Source organism: Acinonyx jubatus, chromosome B4 (assembly GCF_027475565.1).
Source record: "Acinonyx jubatus isolate Ajub_Pintada_27869175 chromosome B4, VMU_Ajub_asm_v1.0, whole genome shotgun sequence".
NCBI classification, from domain to species: domain Eukaryota; kingdom Metazoa; phylum Chordata; class Mammalia; order Carnivora; family Felidae; genus Acinonyx; species Acinonyx jubatus.
In genome coordinates, this window is record NC_069387.1 from 113,108,839 (window position 1) to 113,126,333 (window position 17,495).

Sequence of the window (17,495 nt, forward strand, 5' to 3'; positions counted from 1 at the left end):
CTTTCTTTTCCGTCTTGGTGAGCATGGACGCTTCTGTGAATATGGAGGAGCATAATATCAATGCAGCATAGAGTGCGCACCCAGGTCGTGCAGGTGATGCCCTGAAGAGCCATGTGGGCCTCACTGAGATTCAGGGCTTCTCTCCTACCATAGATAATAGTCTATCCTGACTGCCGTCCTCTCCATTTTAGGAAGTGTTGATTTCCTCCCTACTGTGATAAATGAGATCATCAGTGCTCTCACAGTCTGTCCTTCTTCCCTTCTGGATTTTTGTTAGTGACGTTATCATCACAAAGTCAAGATATAATATTTATCTTCTGTTCTAGAATCTAGCTTTAATTTTGATCACTTGTATTGTTTTGATATAGTCGGGGTATATAACATTAGATTCTGTTCAGTTGTTTAAAATTAGTCTTATATTTAAATGAATTCAGTGTTCTGTACTAATCTTTTTACTGTGGCATTCCTGTTACTGATATCAAGAAATGGGTCAAGGGGATCAGGGCAGACTACTCGGCAGGGAAGCATTCCACCCCAGAGAAAACAGATATTTTGTCATTTGCATTGTTTAGAATTTTTGGCACATGTTGATATGAAAAACAGATTTTTAGTGGTTTTATTATTGTTTTTCAATTCTCTAGAAACAGTGCATCCTTTTTTTGCTTGCATCTGAAGCAGACGGTTCCATGTATTCACCCTTGGTATCGCACTGCTGGTATCTTTATTTTATTCGTTATACCAACTAGGTAGATTGCCAAGACTTTTAAAGAAAGGCTCAGAACAAGTTCTTGAATTGTTTCTATGTTCAAGAATAAGATATCTACCGATTTACCTATATATTTGACAATCATCTTAGCTAAGAATAATATAATATAATAATAATAATAATAATATAATATAATCTAAGTGAGGCTTTGGCAATCATCTGGTTTTACCTTTTGCAAATGAGAAAACATTCTGAGAGAGGCTAAGTGTCTTACCCCATGTTATGTGGCCAGTTGATGGCAGATTCAAATTTAGATAGGACCCACACCTGCTAATTCTTAGCCAGAGCTGTGGCCACCGTCCCTTCCCTCTTTTATTTCAGTGAGAACTCAGTTATTGCTAGTAGTTTTGTTGTTGACCTTCCGTGGACTATAGTCAAATCAAGTTTTCCATTGCAATAAGTCTGATTTACTTGTATTTTGCAACACAGCCTTGTTATTGGAGTAGGCGGTCACTTCGTTATCCAGGAATCAGTTTTAGAAAGACCAGTTTATTTCTCCACCTCTCTGTGAGGACCACATTGTTCTCTGTGATTATCTATCAGAACAAGTGGTTCTAATTAGTTTTCTTTTTAAGGTGCTTTTCTTTCATTTCCAGGCAGCCGGCGCCTCAGCCAAAGGGACGTCTCTGCAGAAACGCTATACTCAGGGACCCAGGTTAACGCAGCCCCTGGGAGGTGCCCAGTCAGGTTGGGTTTCTCAGTCTGGCATCCCCAGCCTCTCCATTCCCTTCCCTCCCACGACAAACCATTTTTTTCTGTCTCGGATATGTTCTTTCATTTGTGTGTGTTTTCACCAGTGGTGGTGTTTTACAACATACATTTTAAATATTCCATTGTTACAGGTCTCCTTCTTTTTTCTTGTATTTTTGCTTTATCCTAACTGTCCAGCACTCCCTTTGTACTCCCTCATGTTTGCCTCTTCCCCTAGTAGTGAGCTCTGACATTGCTTCGAGCTCCTTTCCTCCCACAGCGTTACCTGATCTAAACAGCCTCGTACATGACTCCTCATGAGTCTGTACGAGAATTTTTCTGGCATCTATAAACCCCCAAACAGGAGAACCGGGTTGGAAGGCATATGTGTACTTGCGAGCACAAACAATGCAACTTTGTATAAACAACCTTGTACATGTCCCTGAGGGGGCTTTTTCAGAGTTTTTCGTGGGTACACGTGCGTGAGAACGAGATTGTGTACTGCGTTCCAGTTGCCCACCTGCTGCTGGCTTGTAGAATGGCTGGCTGCCCAGTGCCCAGTCAAGTCCCGGCGTCTCCACATCTCGGCCAGAGCTTGGCATTGTCTAGATTTCCAGGCACATAAAGTGATCTGTCATGGTTATTTCTGTTGTTATTTCTTAAATTTCTGTGTTTGAGCATCTCTCTCTCTTTTGAGTTCCCTCTTATTTGAATCGCCTTGTCCCACCTTCATCCTTTTCCCCGTGGAGGTGCTTGTCTTCCTTCTCTTGGTTTCGGGACTACCGTCTACCGTCCGGGTAGTCTTCCCTCCTGGGGTGTAGACCCATTCTGCTCCGTCATCTTGGATGAGGGTCTCCTTCATTGCACAGAAATCTTTAATTTTGATGTAAAAAAAATTTTATCTTTTGAAAAGGATCTTCCCACTGCAGGTCATAAAGACACTCGCCGTTATTTTTATTAACTTAGTAGTTTTACCTTTTATGCTTGGACCTTTATCCACAAGGAATCCATCACTGTTTATGGTGTGATACAAAAGTACAGTTTTATTTTCTTCTGTATAATTAGCTCTCCCCAGTTTGGAGATAGCCTCTCCTTTCCCCATTATAAAATTTCAATTGTCATTACGAGACTTGTCATGTTTATATGCCTTCCCACCCAGAACACGAATGACTCCCCATTTATTCAGGTCTTGCTTTATGTCTTTTAATAAATGCTTAAGATTTACCCCGTTGAGGTCTTGTGTGATCTTTGTTAATTGAATCTCTAGATACTTTACAATTTTATTGTTTAATTTTATTGTTTATTATTATATTTTGTGTTTGATTATTGCTAGAATGCAGAAATACTGGTTTGTTGGTTTTTATTTTTGTTTTCTGGCAATTTTACTCAACCCTCTCACTTGTTCTGATGGATTATCTGTTGATCTTGGCCTTTTCTTACATATTAGATCAACTAGCCTGAAAATAGTGATAGTTTTACCTCTTCCCTTCAAATGTTTGTACCTAACTTCTTTTTCTTTATACCTCCGGTTCAGACCTCCACGACAATATGCAACAGTAGTGGTGACATCGAGCATCCTTGTTTTGTCTCTACCATTAAAAGGAAAATGTTTAAAAGCTGTCAATTAAACCAAATACTTGTTGAAGGTTTTTACAGTCTTTACCAAGTTAAGGAGGTTCCTCACATTCCTAATTAAAGATATCTTTTTAAGGAATCATAATTTTATCAAATTTTATCAAATACTTCTTTGCATCTAGTAAGATAATAGTGACTTACCACTTTGGACGATTGCTATGTTCAATTAATTGATAGACCTTGTAATATGGAAATTATTGTAATCCCAGGATAAATTCTACTTGCTCACAATATATTATTTTAAATAGATTTTTTTTTTACTCAGTGAATATTTAGGATTTTTACATCTAAAATAATAATTGCAAAGAACCTGTAATCTTTCTTTTCTTGTGTTCTCCTTATCCTGTTTGGAACAAAAAGTAAAGCAGCCTAATTAAAATAGGCTACATAACTTTTGTTATTTTTCTATTTCCTAGAATTGCTTATAGAAGCTAGGAAGTGAAACGTTTCATGGACATTTGATAGAGCTCACTAGAACACTGTCTGGGCCTAGGGCTCTTTAGCAGGGAAGTGCTTTGATTGCCATTTCAACGTATTTCATTAATACTTTGACCTATTCGAGTTTTCTATTTTTTCCGGCACTAATTTTCGTATTTTATATATCCCAGTATCAGTTCATCTAGATTTAAAAAAATGTATTTGTACACTTGTGGATTTTTTTCATTTTTTTAATTAAAAATTATTTATTTAAACTCACACTCGTTAACATACAGTGTAGTATTGGCTTCAGGAGTAGAACCCAGCGATTCATCACTTACATACATCACCATTTAGCCCATCCCCCCACCCTCCTCCTCTCCAGCAACCCTCAGTTTGTTCTCTGTGTTTAAGAGTGTCTTATGGTTTTCCTCCCTCTCTATTTTTATATTATTTTGCTTCCTTTCCCCTGTGTTCCTCTGTTTTGTTTCTTAAATTCCACATATGAATGAAACCATATGATATTTGTCCTTCTCTGACTCATTTCGCTTAGCATAATACCTTCTAGTTCATCCACGTTGTTGCAAATGGCAAGATCTCATTCTTCTTGATCACTGAGTAATATTCCATTGTATGTATGTGTGTATACATACACACACACACACACACGTACGTATATACACACCACATGTTCTTTATCCATTCGTCAGCTGATGGACATTTGGGCTCTTTCCATAATTTGGTTGTTGTTGATAGTGCTGCTATAAACATTGGGTGCATGTGCCCCTTAAAGTCAGCATTTTTGTATCCTTTAGAGAAATAACTAGTAGTGCAATTGCTGGGTCAGTGTTTATAGATTATTGCTTTTGGCAAAATTTTACTCCTCCCACCCCATGAAAAGACTTAATTCCCTGTCACACTGGTCCTGGCCACATGCCTTGTGTTGGTCAGTGGAACATCAGTGGACTCAACCTGAGTAGAGGCCTTACATGTCCTTGAGGCAGGGATTAGCCTTTTACTCCAACAGTGGCCACATTAGAAAGGGGAAGTCTCATAGCTCAACTTTTTTTCTGGTCCAACAAACCTGAAGCATAATGATACTCGCAGCAGTGATAGCGGCTGACTACAGCAGTGAGTTGGCAAGAGGGATATGTTACCAAATTCTGCAAAGGAACATACGTAGTTTCTAAAACTGCAACCCTATGTCCAGCTGAGTCACTCTTATAAGGAACTCATATGTACTTACATCTCTGGTTATATTACAGAAGTTTATAGTTAAAGGAATTTATCCTTGAAATCCTTTCCGTTATTGTAGATTCCTGAGCATAGATGTGTCTGAGTCTCCCAGCAGCTGCTTACATGTCTTCTGTGACCTTCCTTAGTCTTCATTCTCTGAACTGTGCTTTGGAATCCTGTATAGTTCCTCCTTGCAGGTCACCATTAAGGTGGCCGCATATTATAGAATACAGCTCAAAAAAGAGAGGTCTACCAGGGAGGATGGGCTCGTGGGCTTTCCTTCACTCACAGATTACATACTCAGCCAGGATAGACCACAGGGTGCTGTCTGCACAGAGATTTGTTGGAAGAGATGACTTCTTTTTCTGTAACGAATGAAAAAGTCAGAAGCACAGAGCTGGTGTAGATGATGAGTTGGAAACTTGACTTGGAGCAACTTTTTAAGAATGTGATTAGTTATTGTACACTGAGCTCCATTTTCTGCTTAGCAAGGGGCTAAAGATTGGAGAAGGAGGGCAAGAAGTAGAAGACATGATCTCTGCCCATAATGAGCTTGGGAGACAAGTGACCTATAAGAAACAAAAAAGTGAAGTGTGAATCTTTGTACTTGACTCTAAATGCAATAAGAATTGGGAAGGAGACTTTTGGTTTGAGGCCAGAACAGCTGTTTATTGGTATGAGTGAGGGAGGAGGAGATAGAGAAAGAGAGGGGAACATTATGTTGTTTTTATTCATGTCGTGACCACAAAGATGGAGGGCGGGTGGAAGGATGGGAGGGGATGGGGGTGGGGGTGGGGAGCAGACCTGGGGAGGGGGGCATTTATCCCTTCAAATGCATGGCTTCATTGTGATAGACCCGTTTGTCAGGGAATGTTGTTTCTTCTGAAACATGGGAGTTTGAACTTCACCAGGAATGGGATTGAAGAGTTGCAGGAAGGATTTAGGATCTGTATAAGAGAGAACATTCTGTCAGTATAGAGGGAGAGAATCCCTGCTTTAGGGTATTTAAAACTAGTGGATACTTATGCCACGGTATCTGGTGGTTCTCAACCAGGAACAGTATTGCCTCAGCCCAGGATATGTGGACTTGTGTGCTCAGACTAGGGTGTTACTCGCACTTAGTAAGTGCACACTGAAGGCCTTGTTGTGCACTGGGACAGCCCTGCTGAGCGGATCTCCCTGCCTCAAGTACCAATAGCACCCTTTGTAGAAACACTCAACGTCCCCCACACTTCTGTCATTGGGGTTCTGCTTGTACAATTTTTGCTGTATCTTTGTACCACAGGTGCCACTAAGTTCGTGCTTTAATTTAAATTTACTGTTGACTTAAACATTTATTTTTCTTTTTTTAAAAAAACTTTTTTTTCAACGTTTTTTATTTATTTTTGGGACAGAGAGAGACAGAGCATGAACGGGGGAGGGGCAGAGAGAGAGGGAGACACAGAATCGGAAACAGGCTCCAGGCTCTGAGCCATCAGCCCAGAGCCTGACGCGGGGCTCGAACTCCCGGACCGCAAGATCGTGACCTGGCTGAAGTCGGCCGCTTAACCGACTGCGCCACCCAGGCGCCCCTTATTTTTCTTTTTTGATCACTTGTTTTGTCATCCTATATCCACTTTGTAATGTACTTTCATTTACTTGTCTTGATTTTTGCAGTCATGAGTTTGAAATGGTATTTATACTTTTTCTAATTGTATTTAAGTAGGTACCTGACAATTCAAATACAGAATGTTCACCCGTGTACCACCTGATATCATCTTGTACACCCCCAGTGGTACGCACAGCAAGCTTTGAGGAGCAGTGTCCAGATGGTCACGGTGGATTCATTTATAGCTTGACCTGATTTTATGCAGTAAATCCTTGGATGTTGACACTCCAGCCTTAGGACTCTCATTTTTAAATAACTTTGTATTCAGCAGAACTCACAAGTTGGAAGGGCCTCGTGAGGATTCTTTTCCTGATAGAGGTCAGACAGCACAAACAGCTGTTATTCTCTCTTTCTGTGTGTAAGGTCTCCTTGGAAGGGCTTGAGTTGCCCTTGGCTGTGTCGTGCTCGTGTGCCAGTTATCTTTGCTCCAGACTGTGTCCACAGATTGCTGGCCCTCTCCCAGTTATGTGGCAGTATTCACAAGGCATATGTGACCCTGAAGTGTAGAGGAATGAGAGCAAATACCGCCCTCGCTCCCAAATAATTGGCCCAAAGCGTATGTTGCATTAATAGTTGGCCAGGAGTCAGAATGATGACCGAGTGCAGCAGTCACAGGCTCCTCCCGGACACCCGATAAACTGAACCAAAAAAGTTAAAAGCAGAAACATTCGCCAGCGGCAGCCAAACAACAACAACAACAAAACCCAATCACAGCTTTTATGCCATGTGCTTTGAAAAGGGGCAGGCAGGGAAAGAAACACCAGACCCTGACCCTTCAGAAGCAATCCTGGGAAAAGAAGGGAAGTGTACAAAATCCTAAGGACTCCTGTTAATTCAGATCAGTATGAAAAGAAGCTGGTGGAGGAGGTGAGTGGATGGCCTTGGTAAATGTCAAGAAGCACCCTCAGCAGAGGCAGGAAGGCAACCAAACGCAGGCCATCTCCCAGTCTCCACGCTGAGCTACGGGAAAGAGACCACAGGAGTAAGTGCACCCTGGCTAGGCAAAGCAGGCTCGGTACAAGACATTTAACTGGCTTCCAAAAGAGAGAGCGGGGCACCGCACTCCCAGCAAGGGCAGGCTAGTGAGTCCTGTCTCTCCTCTGTGGCAGAACACTGCATACAAGGCAACAGCCAACCCCAAGTTGTAGCTCAGAGGGAGAAAGTGTCAAGGGTACCTTGGCTTACCATAAGAGAGCAAACAGAAGCCCTGGATAAAGATGCTCATGTTAAATGGGAGCAAGATGAAGATAAGTGTCGTGACAACTGTGCAAAAATGCTACAGGAGAAAAAAGAAAGGAGCACAGCTTGCAGAAAGTAAACATACACCAGTGTGGCCCGAATGGAAACCCAACCCAAGAAAACTCAACCTCACGAATATTTCATGCTATAGGAGAGCTCAGTATGGATTCAGTGGAAATAAAAACTCAGTGTAGTTACGATAAAACAACGAGATTTTTAAACTTCATTATTTATTTATTTTTATAAGATTAGTCCCTCCTTTTATTTATTTTTTATTTTTTAAATTTATTTTGAGAGAGAGAAAGAGAGGGTGCATGCATGCGTGCACACGTAGGGAAGAGGCAAAAAGAGACAGAGAGAGAGAGAATCCCAAGCAAGCTGTCTGACAGCACAGAGCCCATTGTAGGGCTCGATCCCATGAACTGTGAGATCATGACCTGAGCCGAAATCAAGAGTTGGATGTTCAACCGACTGAGCCACACAGGTGCCCCTAATTTTTATTTTTCATTGTGGTAAAATATGCATAACATAAAATTTGCCATCTTTTCCATTTTTAGGTGTACAATTCCATTGTGTTAAGTACATTCATATTGTGCAGCTAACCTCCAGAATTCTTTTCATCTTGCAGAAACTGCTACCCATTGAACAGTTCCCCATTCCCCTCTCCCCTCCCCTGGTGACCTTCATTCTTTCCATCTCAGTGGGATTGACTACTATAGGTAGCTCATATGGCTGGGATCACAGAGTGCTTGTCCTTTCGTGCCTGGCTTACTTCTCTTAGCATAATGTCTTCCAATTTCACACACATAGAACGAGTCAGGCTTTTTTCCTTTTTTAAGACTCAATAATATTCTAATGTATAATCTACCACATTTTGTTTATCCCTTCATCCCTTGATAGACACTTGGTTTGCTTCTACTGTTCGGCTATTGGGAACAGTGCTGCTGTGAAGATGGGTGTATAAATATCTCTTTGAGTCACTGCTTCGATCCTTTCAGGACTATGACCCAGAAGTAAAATTGCTAGGTTGTATGGTAATTCCATTTTTAATTGTTTAAGGAACCACCATACTCTTTGCCATAACAGCCGTACCATTTTATATCCTCACCAACACTTGTTATTTTCTGGAGTTGTTTTTTTTTTTTTTTTTTTTTTTGACAATAACCATCCTAATGGATATGAAGTGGAATGGAATTTTTAAAAGAAATTGAGAAATAAAAACACAATGTAAGATTTGAACCCAACAACAACAACAAAAAAACCCAAAGCAAAATAAAACAGCATAAAAATAACCAAACATCAAATGAATGGCATGGGGCAGAGGCATGAGATAATCACAGGAAGGGAGTTAAGGTAATAAGACAGAAAGTGATAGCCATGGCGGATTGGCAAAGCCATCCTGCATCTGGAACAGAAAAAGAATGCAGAGATACAACACAGGAAGATTTTTCTGAAAGGGAAGAAGGGCAAAATCTTCAGTCAGAAGATCATGCTACATATCTAGAAAAGAAGATAGAGAATGGCCAAGATGTACTCTGGTCTAAAGCTTCAGGATCATAAGCTTCGGACAGAAAAAACAAGTTCTACAAAATGGGGGACGGTCAAGTTGGTGTCCAAATTCCCCATACCAACATTCCCCATCATAAAATATGAGCACAATCTACAAACTTATGAGAGGAATAAAATTATTTAAATAATATAGAATTATATTTGTAATTTAAAAGTATAATAGTGGGACGTCTGGGTGGCTCAGTCGGTTGGGCGTCCAACTTCGGCTCAGGTCATGATCTCGCAGTTCGTGGCTTCGAGCCCCGCATCGGGCTCTGTGCTCACAGCTCAGAGCCTGGAGCCTGCTTCGGATTCTGTGCCTCCCTCTCTCTCTCTGCTCCTCCCCTGCTTGCTCTCTCTCTCTCTCTCAAAAATAAATAAACATTAAAAAAAACTCTAAAAGTATAATAGTAAAACAATATATAAATTTGTTTGCGTATTATTCAACAGTGAAAGCAGAAAGCAGACAGTCCTGATCTGAAGGAACTCAAAGAATATGGTGACCATGAGCATTTCTTGAAAAACATCACCCTGTGATGAAATTGACCCAACTGACTCAAATCAAAAGAACAGATTCAGAAGTAGAAAAGTCATGGTTTAAAACAAACAACAACAAAAAAGCCTTGGTGAACATTCAAACCATTATAATGTAGTTTTAAGACTAAACACCTTGGGTGGGGGGCGAGGGGGTGGCAGATTATTGTTACAGAAGCATAAAAATGTTATGCACCCAACACAATAAAAATGATGTAAGCAAGAAAAATCATGAGGGAATGAACAGGAAATATCAAGTGTTAATTATAGAGTGTTAATGTGAAAATATATAGTTTACCACTTTTATGTGAAAATATATAAATTATGTTATACTTTTTTTTCTCAGCATTAAATCTTTTGGGTGTACATGTTGTCATTGTTTAAATATTTGACTGTAGGTCAGAAAGCCATTTAGTTTCATCTCTGTTTCTTTTTTTTCTGTTATATTCAAGCAAAAATCAATAACTCTTATGAGACAAAAGCTATATTACCCTTTTAGCAGTATGTGTGCATAAAGAAATGCCCAGAATGATGTATGGCAACTGTAAGTCTAGTGGTGGGATACTGGATGCCTTGTTTTCTTCTTTGTACTTTTTTTATTTTCCTTGAATAATAAGGAATAAGGGCTTTTTTCAATGAGCCCACATTTTTATAAAAGTGCCCATATTTTTATAAAAGCTATAAAAATCATTACTGTTAATATAAAATATTGTCAGTAGTATCATCATTATTCTAATTGCTTCTTAACCATTTCCAAAAAAAAAAAAAAAATTATAGTCTCGACACCACCAGAGTCCTTAACCGTATTTTTGCAACTCAGCAACTTGCAACTTGCCTAAGATACTGGCAAGTGCCTCGGGACCAAAGGCACATGCGGTGGAAAACATTAGCTGTTGTAATAGGATGCTTTGTGCCTTCTTCTTGAATTCATAAATCTAAACAATGAGCTGGTGAGTGTGAAGTAGGATTGACTCCAGATCCCTGTAATACTGGTGACAAAGTGTAGTACAAGTAGAGTACTGTCGTGCACACATTTGAGCCAGGAATATGAAAACCTCGCTTCTAGTCCCGGCCTAACCAATAAGCAGCCCCAGAATTTGGGATGTTTGGAGTCCTTCTGACTCTCTGCGCTTAGCTACCCTGAACTGCTTTCTTTTCTTCGATTTACCATGGTTTTCTGCCTCAGGGCCTCTGCACAGGCAATCCCCTCTGTGCGGGACACACTTCTTTATCTTTCCATTCACTGGGCTCTTTCCCTCGTGTTCAGGGCCTAGCTTTAAGCCCCTTCCTCTAGAAGGCCTTCTACATCGTAACTGTGATGGTACTTCTTACTGGATATGCCTAGCCCGTCTGTAGTCACTCACTCAGTGTCAGAGTTCCTTAGCAGACTGGCCTTGGGGAGACGGGGATCTAGGAGGTGCAAGGTCAGGTTCTCTCACTGCCCCTCCACAGCACATGCTTTCTCTTCCTCCACTGGGCTCTGCCAGGGTGGTAACTCTCCTCCTGCTACCTCGTGGCCCCTAAGTTTTATTTTTCCTGAGCAGGCCTCTTTGCTTCTGCTTCTGTTAGGAACTGCAACTTTTCTGGGTAGTGTTCACGTTTATCAGGAGAGAGTAGGTATTCCATGTAGCCCGTTACCCTCCAGCACTAGCCCTTCCTGCAGGAGAGAGTGTCACCCCTGGGGTCCAGGCTGGCATTCTTAATTCCCCACAGAAACCCCTGCTTGGCCTCTCTGATAAAAGATATGGAAGTGAAAAAAATCATGTTATAAAGCACTATGTGCCAGGTAATCCTAAATGTATGTTTTATATACAAAAAAACTGAAAAGAAATATCAGTAAAACTTTGGATTATGAGTAACTTGTTCTGCGAGTGTTCTGCAAGATGAGCAAACATTTCTAGTAAATTTTGACTTGATGAACGATGTCTTGCAATACGAGTAGTATGTGATGCCGAATGTCACATGGTCACAACTGAGCCGATGGTTCTTGAAATTCGCTTTGATATACGCATGCTTTGGATTACAAGCTTGTTTCTGGAACATGCTTGCAAACCAAGGTTTTACTGTAGATCAAATCATCAGCGGGTTTCTCTGATGGGATTCCTAGTATTGTCATTTTCTTATTTTCACATTTTCTGCAATAAACATTTTCATAGATGCTAAATGGTGTTTTGTAAACTCCTGTTTATGGCCTTTTACTGAGCAGCCCCCAGGAAGACTAGGAAAAGTTGGCCCTTCCATATGGAAGTGTTGGGCTGTCCTCCCACAGTTTTCATGTCTGCCCCCATCTGATGTGTTTGCTCTTTTCACCTTTATGTCTTTCTTTTCCCCAGATGACCGGATGACCAGTATCCCCCCACACATCCTCAACAGCTCCCCATCCGACCAGCAGATTAACCAGCTGGCGCAACGGCTGGGCCCTGAGTGGGAGCCCATGGTGCTGTCTCTGGGGCTGTCCCAGACGGATATCTACCGCTGTAAGGCCAACCACCCCCACAACGTGCAGTCACAGATGGTGGAGGCCTTCGTCCGCTGGCGGCAGCGCTACGGGAAGCAGGCCACCTTCCAGAGCTTGCAGAGAGGCCTTCAGGCTGTGGAGGTGGACCCCTCGGTGCTCCAGCACATGTTGGAATAATGGTGTCTCCCTCCATCCACCCATGGGGAGCATGTCCCCAAGTTGCATGTGCAGAATCCTGACTTTCTCCCAGGGCAGGTAGTTTTCGGGGGGTTTTGTGTTGTTGTTGTTCTTGTTGTTGTTGTTTTCTTTTTAAGATTCTTAGATAAAAGGAGAAAATAGGATTTCCAGTTGATATTACTTGAAAGGCCAGATTACTCAGTGGCTCTACCACATTGACAATTGGTTGTTTTTAATTGCTTGAAGATTGCATTGTTTTAATTGTGCAGGTTTTAATTGTGTGGTTGCCTTTCAGTAAACTGGTAAATCACACTGGCTCAAAACACACACACACACACACACACACACACACACACACACACAAACCTACTATGTTATCACATTACATGCAGGTGTTCTATATATAAAGCATCCACTTTTATATTTCCTGGGAACTGAACTGTGCGCTTTGCTATTAATGATGATGATAATAAAAAGTGAATTACTATATATAACGTGACCCTTTCATGAGAGAGTATTGTTTGTTTGTTTTTCTCATTCCTGTAGTGCATAGATTAAAAGTGCATAATTACAGAAGTCATTTTTGTTTTGAAACAGAATTACAAGTAATAACAAAATTCTTACTTTCTCCAGTCAAGGTAAATAGGCAGGGTGTCTGCATTAAATTTAAGACACTGAAGCTCCCCTGCAAGCCCACTTCAGGTACCAGCATGCACACCTGAGCCCTTGATCTTTAAAAGGTTGCTTAAGAAAATAACTGTGCCATTTGTTTAAAGGCTTTAGTTGGGGGACAAAAGAGGGTGTGGTCTTTCTGTTGAAATTGTAGGGATTTAAGTGTTGTGCTCTAAAGGAGTACGATTTAGTCTTCTGTCTTTTTATTAATGACACATGATATTTGTCAAATGGTTCACTGTTTTCAAGAGTTTTCATGTATGTGATCTCGTTTGGACCTCACAGAAATCCTATGAAGTAGTTGGCCAAGAGAGGTGAGCCTCCTTCTGTAGTGAAATTGCATGATTTTCCGGGGCCGAATGAGCTAGAATAGGTGTCTTTGGAGCCCTGCTCCTTTCCTGTTGCTCCATGCTGCTTCTCCTCTTTCTCACATGCCCCTCGAAGAAGCTTGAGTCCTGCTGTCCTCCTGCTAGCAGCATCACCTTGGACAAATCACTCCACTTCTCTAACCTAAGCCTCTACAGATGAGGAAATGATTGTCCCCTCTTCCAAGATTTTTGTGATGGTTAAAGAGAATGTCTGCCAAGGGCTCGTCTAGTGCCTTGCCCTTTGTCACCTCTCAGAAAATGGGAGCTGTTAATTTGCTGCTGTGGCTGCACATGGACAAAGTTCACAGGCAAAGCCGAATAGTGGCTACAGGTGAGGGCACTGCAGGAGGAAGTGCTATTACCATGCTTCCTGCCAAGCTTTAACCTGTGATGTAACGTACTAACTCTACCGTGGGTCCAGTCAAGAGAAGGACAGGTGAACAGTCCCAATCTGTGACCTGTTCTTCTGAATAATCGGGGAATCTATTTCCTAATCCTAACTTAACCGAGGATTTTTTTCAAAGGAAAAAAATTAGACTTTTTACCTCACTGTGTTCCGGGATGAGAATATAAAATGGAAGAATTGAACGTGAAATGAGTGCTCACAAAGGTGACCGTGGCACGTCGATAACATCCTCTCAGATGTCTGGCAGCCATATTCCCTTTACTAAAAAAGATCAGTTATTTCACAGTTCCACAAGCAGTTCAAAAGGATGGTCTCCTGGCCCCATCAGCTTTAATTTTCCATTTTGTAGCCCAGCCATTAATTCACTGTCTTGTAAAATTCTCAGACTTCTGGCCCCATCACTGTGCTAGTGATAGACTGAACTTCTATGGCATCTTCAATAAACTGCCTGTCATTTTGAACCTTGGACTTGCTACGTTGCTGTTTGTCCCCTGGGTTTGCTAATAGAGAATTGCTTTGGCTTTTGTTCTCACCGCATTTATGGCCAAGGGAGTATGGCCGGGCTCTGCTGCCTCTGACTAGATGGCATTTTAGAAAGGGGTCTGATGATAAGCTAGCTCATCTTCCCACCATTTGCTTGGAATCTACCGTGCACAAAGATACCTTGGTGCTCTGTCAGCAGTGAAGGACAATTTGTGATGAACTTGCCCATCATGGGCTGCCAGGGCCATCAGAGAGCTCTGACTTGTTGCCCTTAACGAGCAGGGTGCCTCCACCATCAAATAGCAGTCGCGCCTGCTAGGCCTGCTCACGTTCTTGCAGAAGATTAGCAGAATGGAAGAACAGAGCATCTAAATCACTACCTCATTTCTGCCTGTGGCTGTGAAAAGTGATACTGAATGCCTCTGCCCACCTCCCAAGAGAATTGAGTAGGCGATGCGCCTGCAAGGAGTCCGTGTGTTTTTGCATGGTGGAAGATTCTACAGTTCCAGAGGCTGCCTACTCCCAATAGAATTCTGAAGGAGTACAGTGAAGAGGCAGAGCATTTGCAAGCACTGACCGAAAAAAGATAAAGTCTTGCTCCACTTTGGTTTGGGATACACATGCATGTGCGTTCGTGAGTATGCCCTCTTAGTTTTTAAAAACTATAACTTTTATTAATTGTTCTCTGTATAAAAATAGTGCGTGCTCATTATAGCAGTTTGAAAAATACCACTTGTCAAGAATAAAAACAAAATAAACATTACCCCTACTCTTGTCTTTCAAAGATAACCAGTATGACACCCGAGTTTTAGTCTCTACCCCCAGTTACTTTCCTATGGCTGCATATTTTTATAATGAAAATGGGATTGTGTCAAATCAACTATAACTATAATAAGTAGTTAAAGGACGCACAACATTAAAAGATGTAGGTATCATGTAGGTACCTCAGTTTTCAAAATATACTACAAAGCTATAATAATCAAAATTATGGTACTGGCACAAAAATAGATACATTGCTCAGTGGAACAGAACTGAAAGCCCAGAAACAAACCCACGCATACATGGTGAATTAATCTACAATAGAGAGGGGAAGAATATATAAATGGGGAAAAGATCATCTCATCAGCAAATGATGGAGAACTGGGCAGTTACATACAAAAAAAAATGAAACTAGAACACTCTCTCACACCATTCACAAAAATATTCTCAAAATGGATTAAAGACCTAAATGTGAGGCCTGAAACCATAACATTCCTAAAAGAAGACACAGGCAGTAATCTCTTAGACATCAACCTTAGCAACGTATGTATGGATATGTTTCCCTAGGCAAGAGAAGCAAACACAAAAATAGAGTATTGGGACCACACCAAACTAAAAAGCTTCTGCACAGCAAAAGAAGCCATCGACAAGACAAAAAGGCAACCTACTGAATGGGAGAAAATATTTGCAAAATCTCTATCTGATAAGGAGTTAATATCCCAAATATATAAAGAACTCATATATTTCAACACCAGAAAAATAATTCAAATAGAAAATGGGCAGAAGACCTGAATAGACATTTTTCCAGAGAAGACAGACAGAAGGCCAACAGACACATGAAAATCACATCACCCATCATCAGGGAAATGCATATCAAAATCACAGTGAGATAGGTGTCACCTCATACCTATCAAAATGGCTAGTATCAAAAAAGACAAGAAATAACAACTATTGGTGAGGATGTGGAGAAAAGGAAACTCTCGTGCACTATTGGTGGGAATGCAAACTGGTGCAGCCACTGTGGAAAACAGTATGGAGATTCCTCAAAAAACTAAACATAGAGGTACCATACAATCCAGTAATTCTACTTCTAGGAATTTACCCAGAAAAAAATGAAAACACTAGTTGGAAAAGCTGCACCCCTCTGTTTACGGCAGCATTGTTTACAATAGTTAAGATATGGAAGCAACCTAAGTGTCCATCGATAGATAAATGGATAAAGAAGATGTGGCGTATATATAGAATGGAATATTCCTCAGTCATAAAAAATAAGGAAATCTTGCCATTCATGACAACATAGATGAAATTTGAGAGTATTATGCTAAGTGAAATAAATAAGACAGAAAAAGACAAATACCATATGATTTCACTTATATGTGGAATCTAAAAAATAAATGAACAAACAAAACAAAACATAAACAGGCTCATAGGTACGGAAAATAAAATGTTGGTTATGGAGGATGGAGAGGGGATGGGTTGGGAGGGCAGGAAAAATAGATTAAGGGGATTAAGAGGTACAAACTTTCAGCTATAAAATAAATAACTCATGGGGATACAATGTATAGCATAGGGAACATAGTCAATAGTACTGTAATAACTTTGTATGATGTTAACTAGATTTATCGTGGGTATCACTTCATAATGTGTAAAAATGTCAATTCGCTATGATGTGTACCTGCAAATAATAGGATATTATATGTCAATTATACTTCAATAAAAAATAGGATTGTATTGTACATGCTGTTTTACACTTGGCTTCTTTTATTTAACATATAGCTATCTTTCCATGTCATTAAAGATTTTTCTATACCAGTGATTTTCAGCATCCTTTGTGTTTGGAGCACACTTCTAAGTCCTATAATTTTTGGCAGCATGCCTGGAGAAATTAAAAGACTCTAGCTACGTAAGACTGTCTTTCGCTGTCAAAACATCCACCATTATCCCAGTGTTTGATCCTCTTTTAGGGCCATGTCATTGCTTGAGTAGAGCTTTTTGCTGCTCCCCCCTAACACTTATGTCCTGAAAAAGCAAAGTTGAGCACTTTCCTGTAAACATTCTGGGCTTTATTCTGAGCTTTTTATTTCTTCCTCTAGTCAGAAGCCCTCTCCACTGCACTGTGCAATCCACTCAGCTCAGTGTTCATTTCTACAAGAGTAGAATGTGTTCCGGTGAGCGGTAATATTGTGCTGATCCAAATTTGGTGGCACACCAAATATGATAGACCCGTGTGTGACTGCTGTTCTACACCTTCGTGTTTAGTGGTAGCATACTATTCCAGCATAGGTATGTGCCATCATTTGTTAACCAATTTCCCATTATACAAGATGGATCTTTGGGTAGTTTCTGCTTTTTGACTGTTGTAAGCAGCGATGTGACGCAAGGAAGTTCCTTGTTGCTAAATCTTTACATTCACCAAAAGTTACAATGAATTGGATCTCTCCTTTGTTTAGCACCAGATA

At 40.7% G+C, this 17,495-nt stretch overlaps 1 protein-coding gene across 12 annotated transcripts in view; it reads left to right on the forward strand.

Annotated features, from left to right (window-relative positions):
- Positions 1-16,772, forward strand: part of CRADD (CASP2 and RIPK1 domain containing adaptor with death domain) — a 269,785-nt gene extending 253,013 nt beyond the window's left edge. For 11 of the 12 annotated variants that reach the window (XM_053226597.1, XM_053226599.1, XM_053226596.1 and 8 more), the window contains one exon: positions 12,047-16,772. In XM_053226597.1, the coding sequence (XP_053082572.1) occupies positions 12,047-12,348 (302 nt within the window). In that variant the 3' untranslated portion in view covers positions 12,349-16,772. Of the gene's footprint in view, positions 1-1,362; positions 1,454-12,046 lie in introns of all 12 variants that reach the window. The other variant, XM_053226602.1, reaches the window with a different exon arrangement.
- The last annotated feature ends 723 nt before the right edge of the window (positions 16,773-17,495 follow it).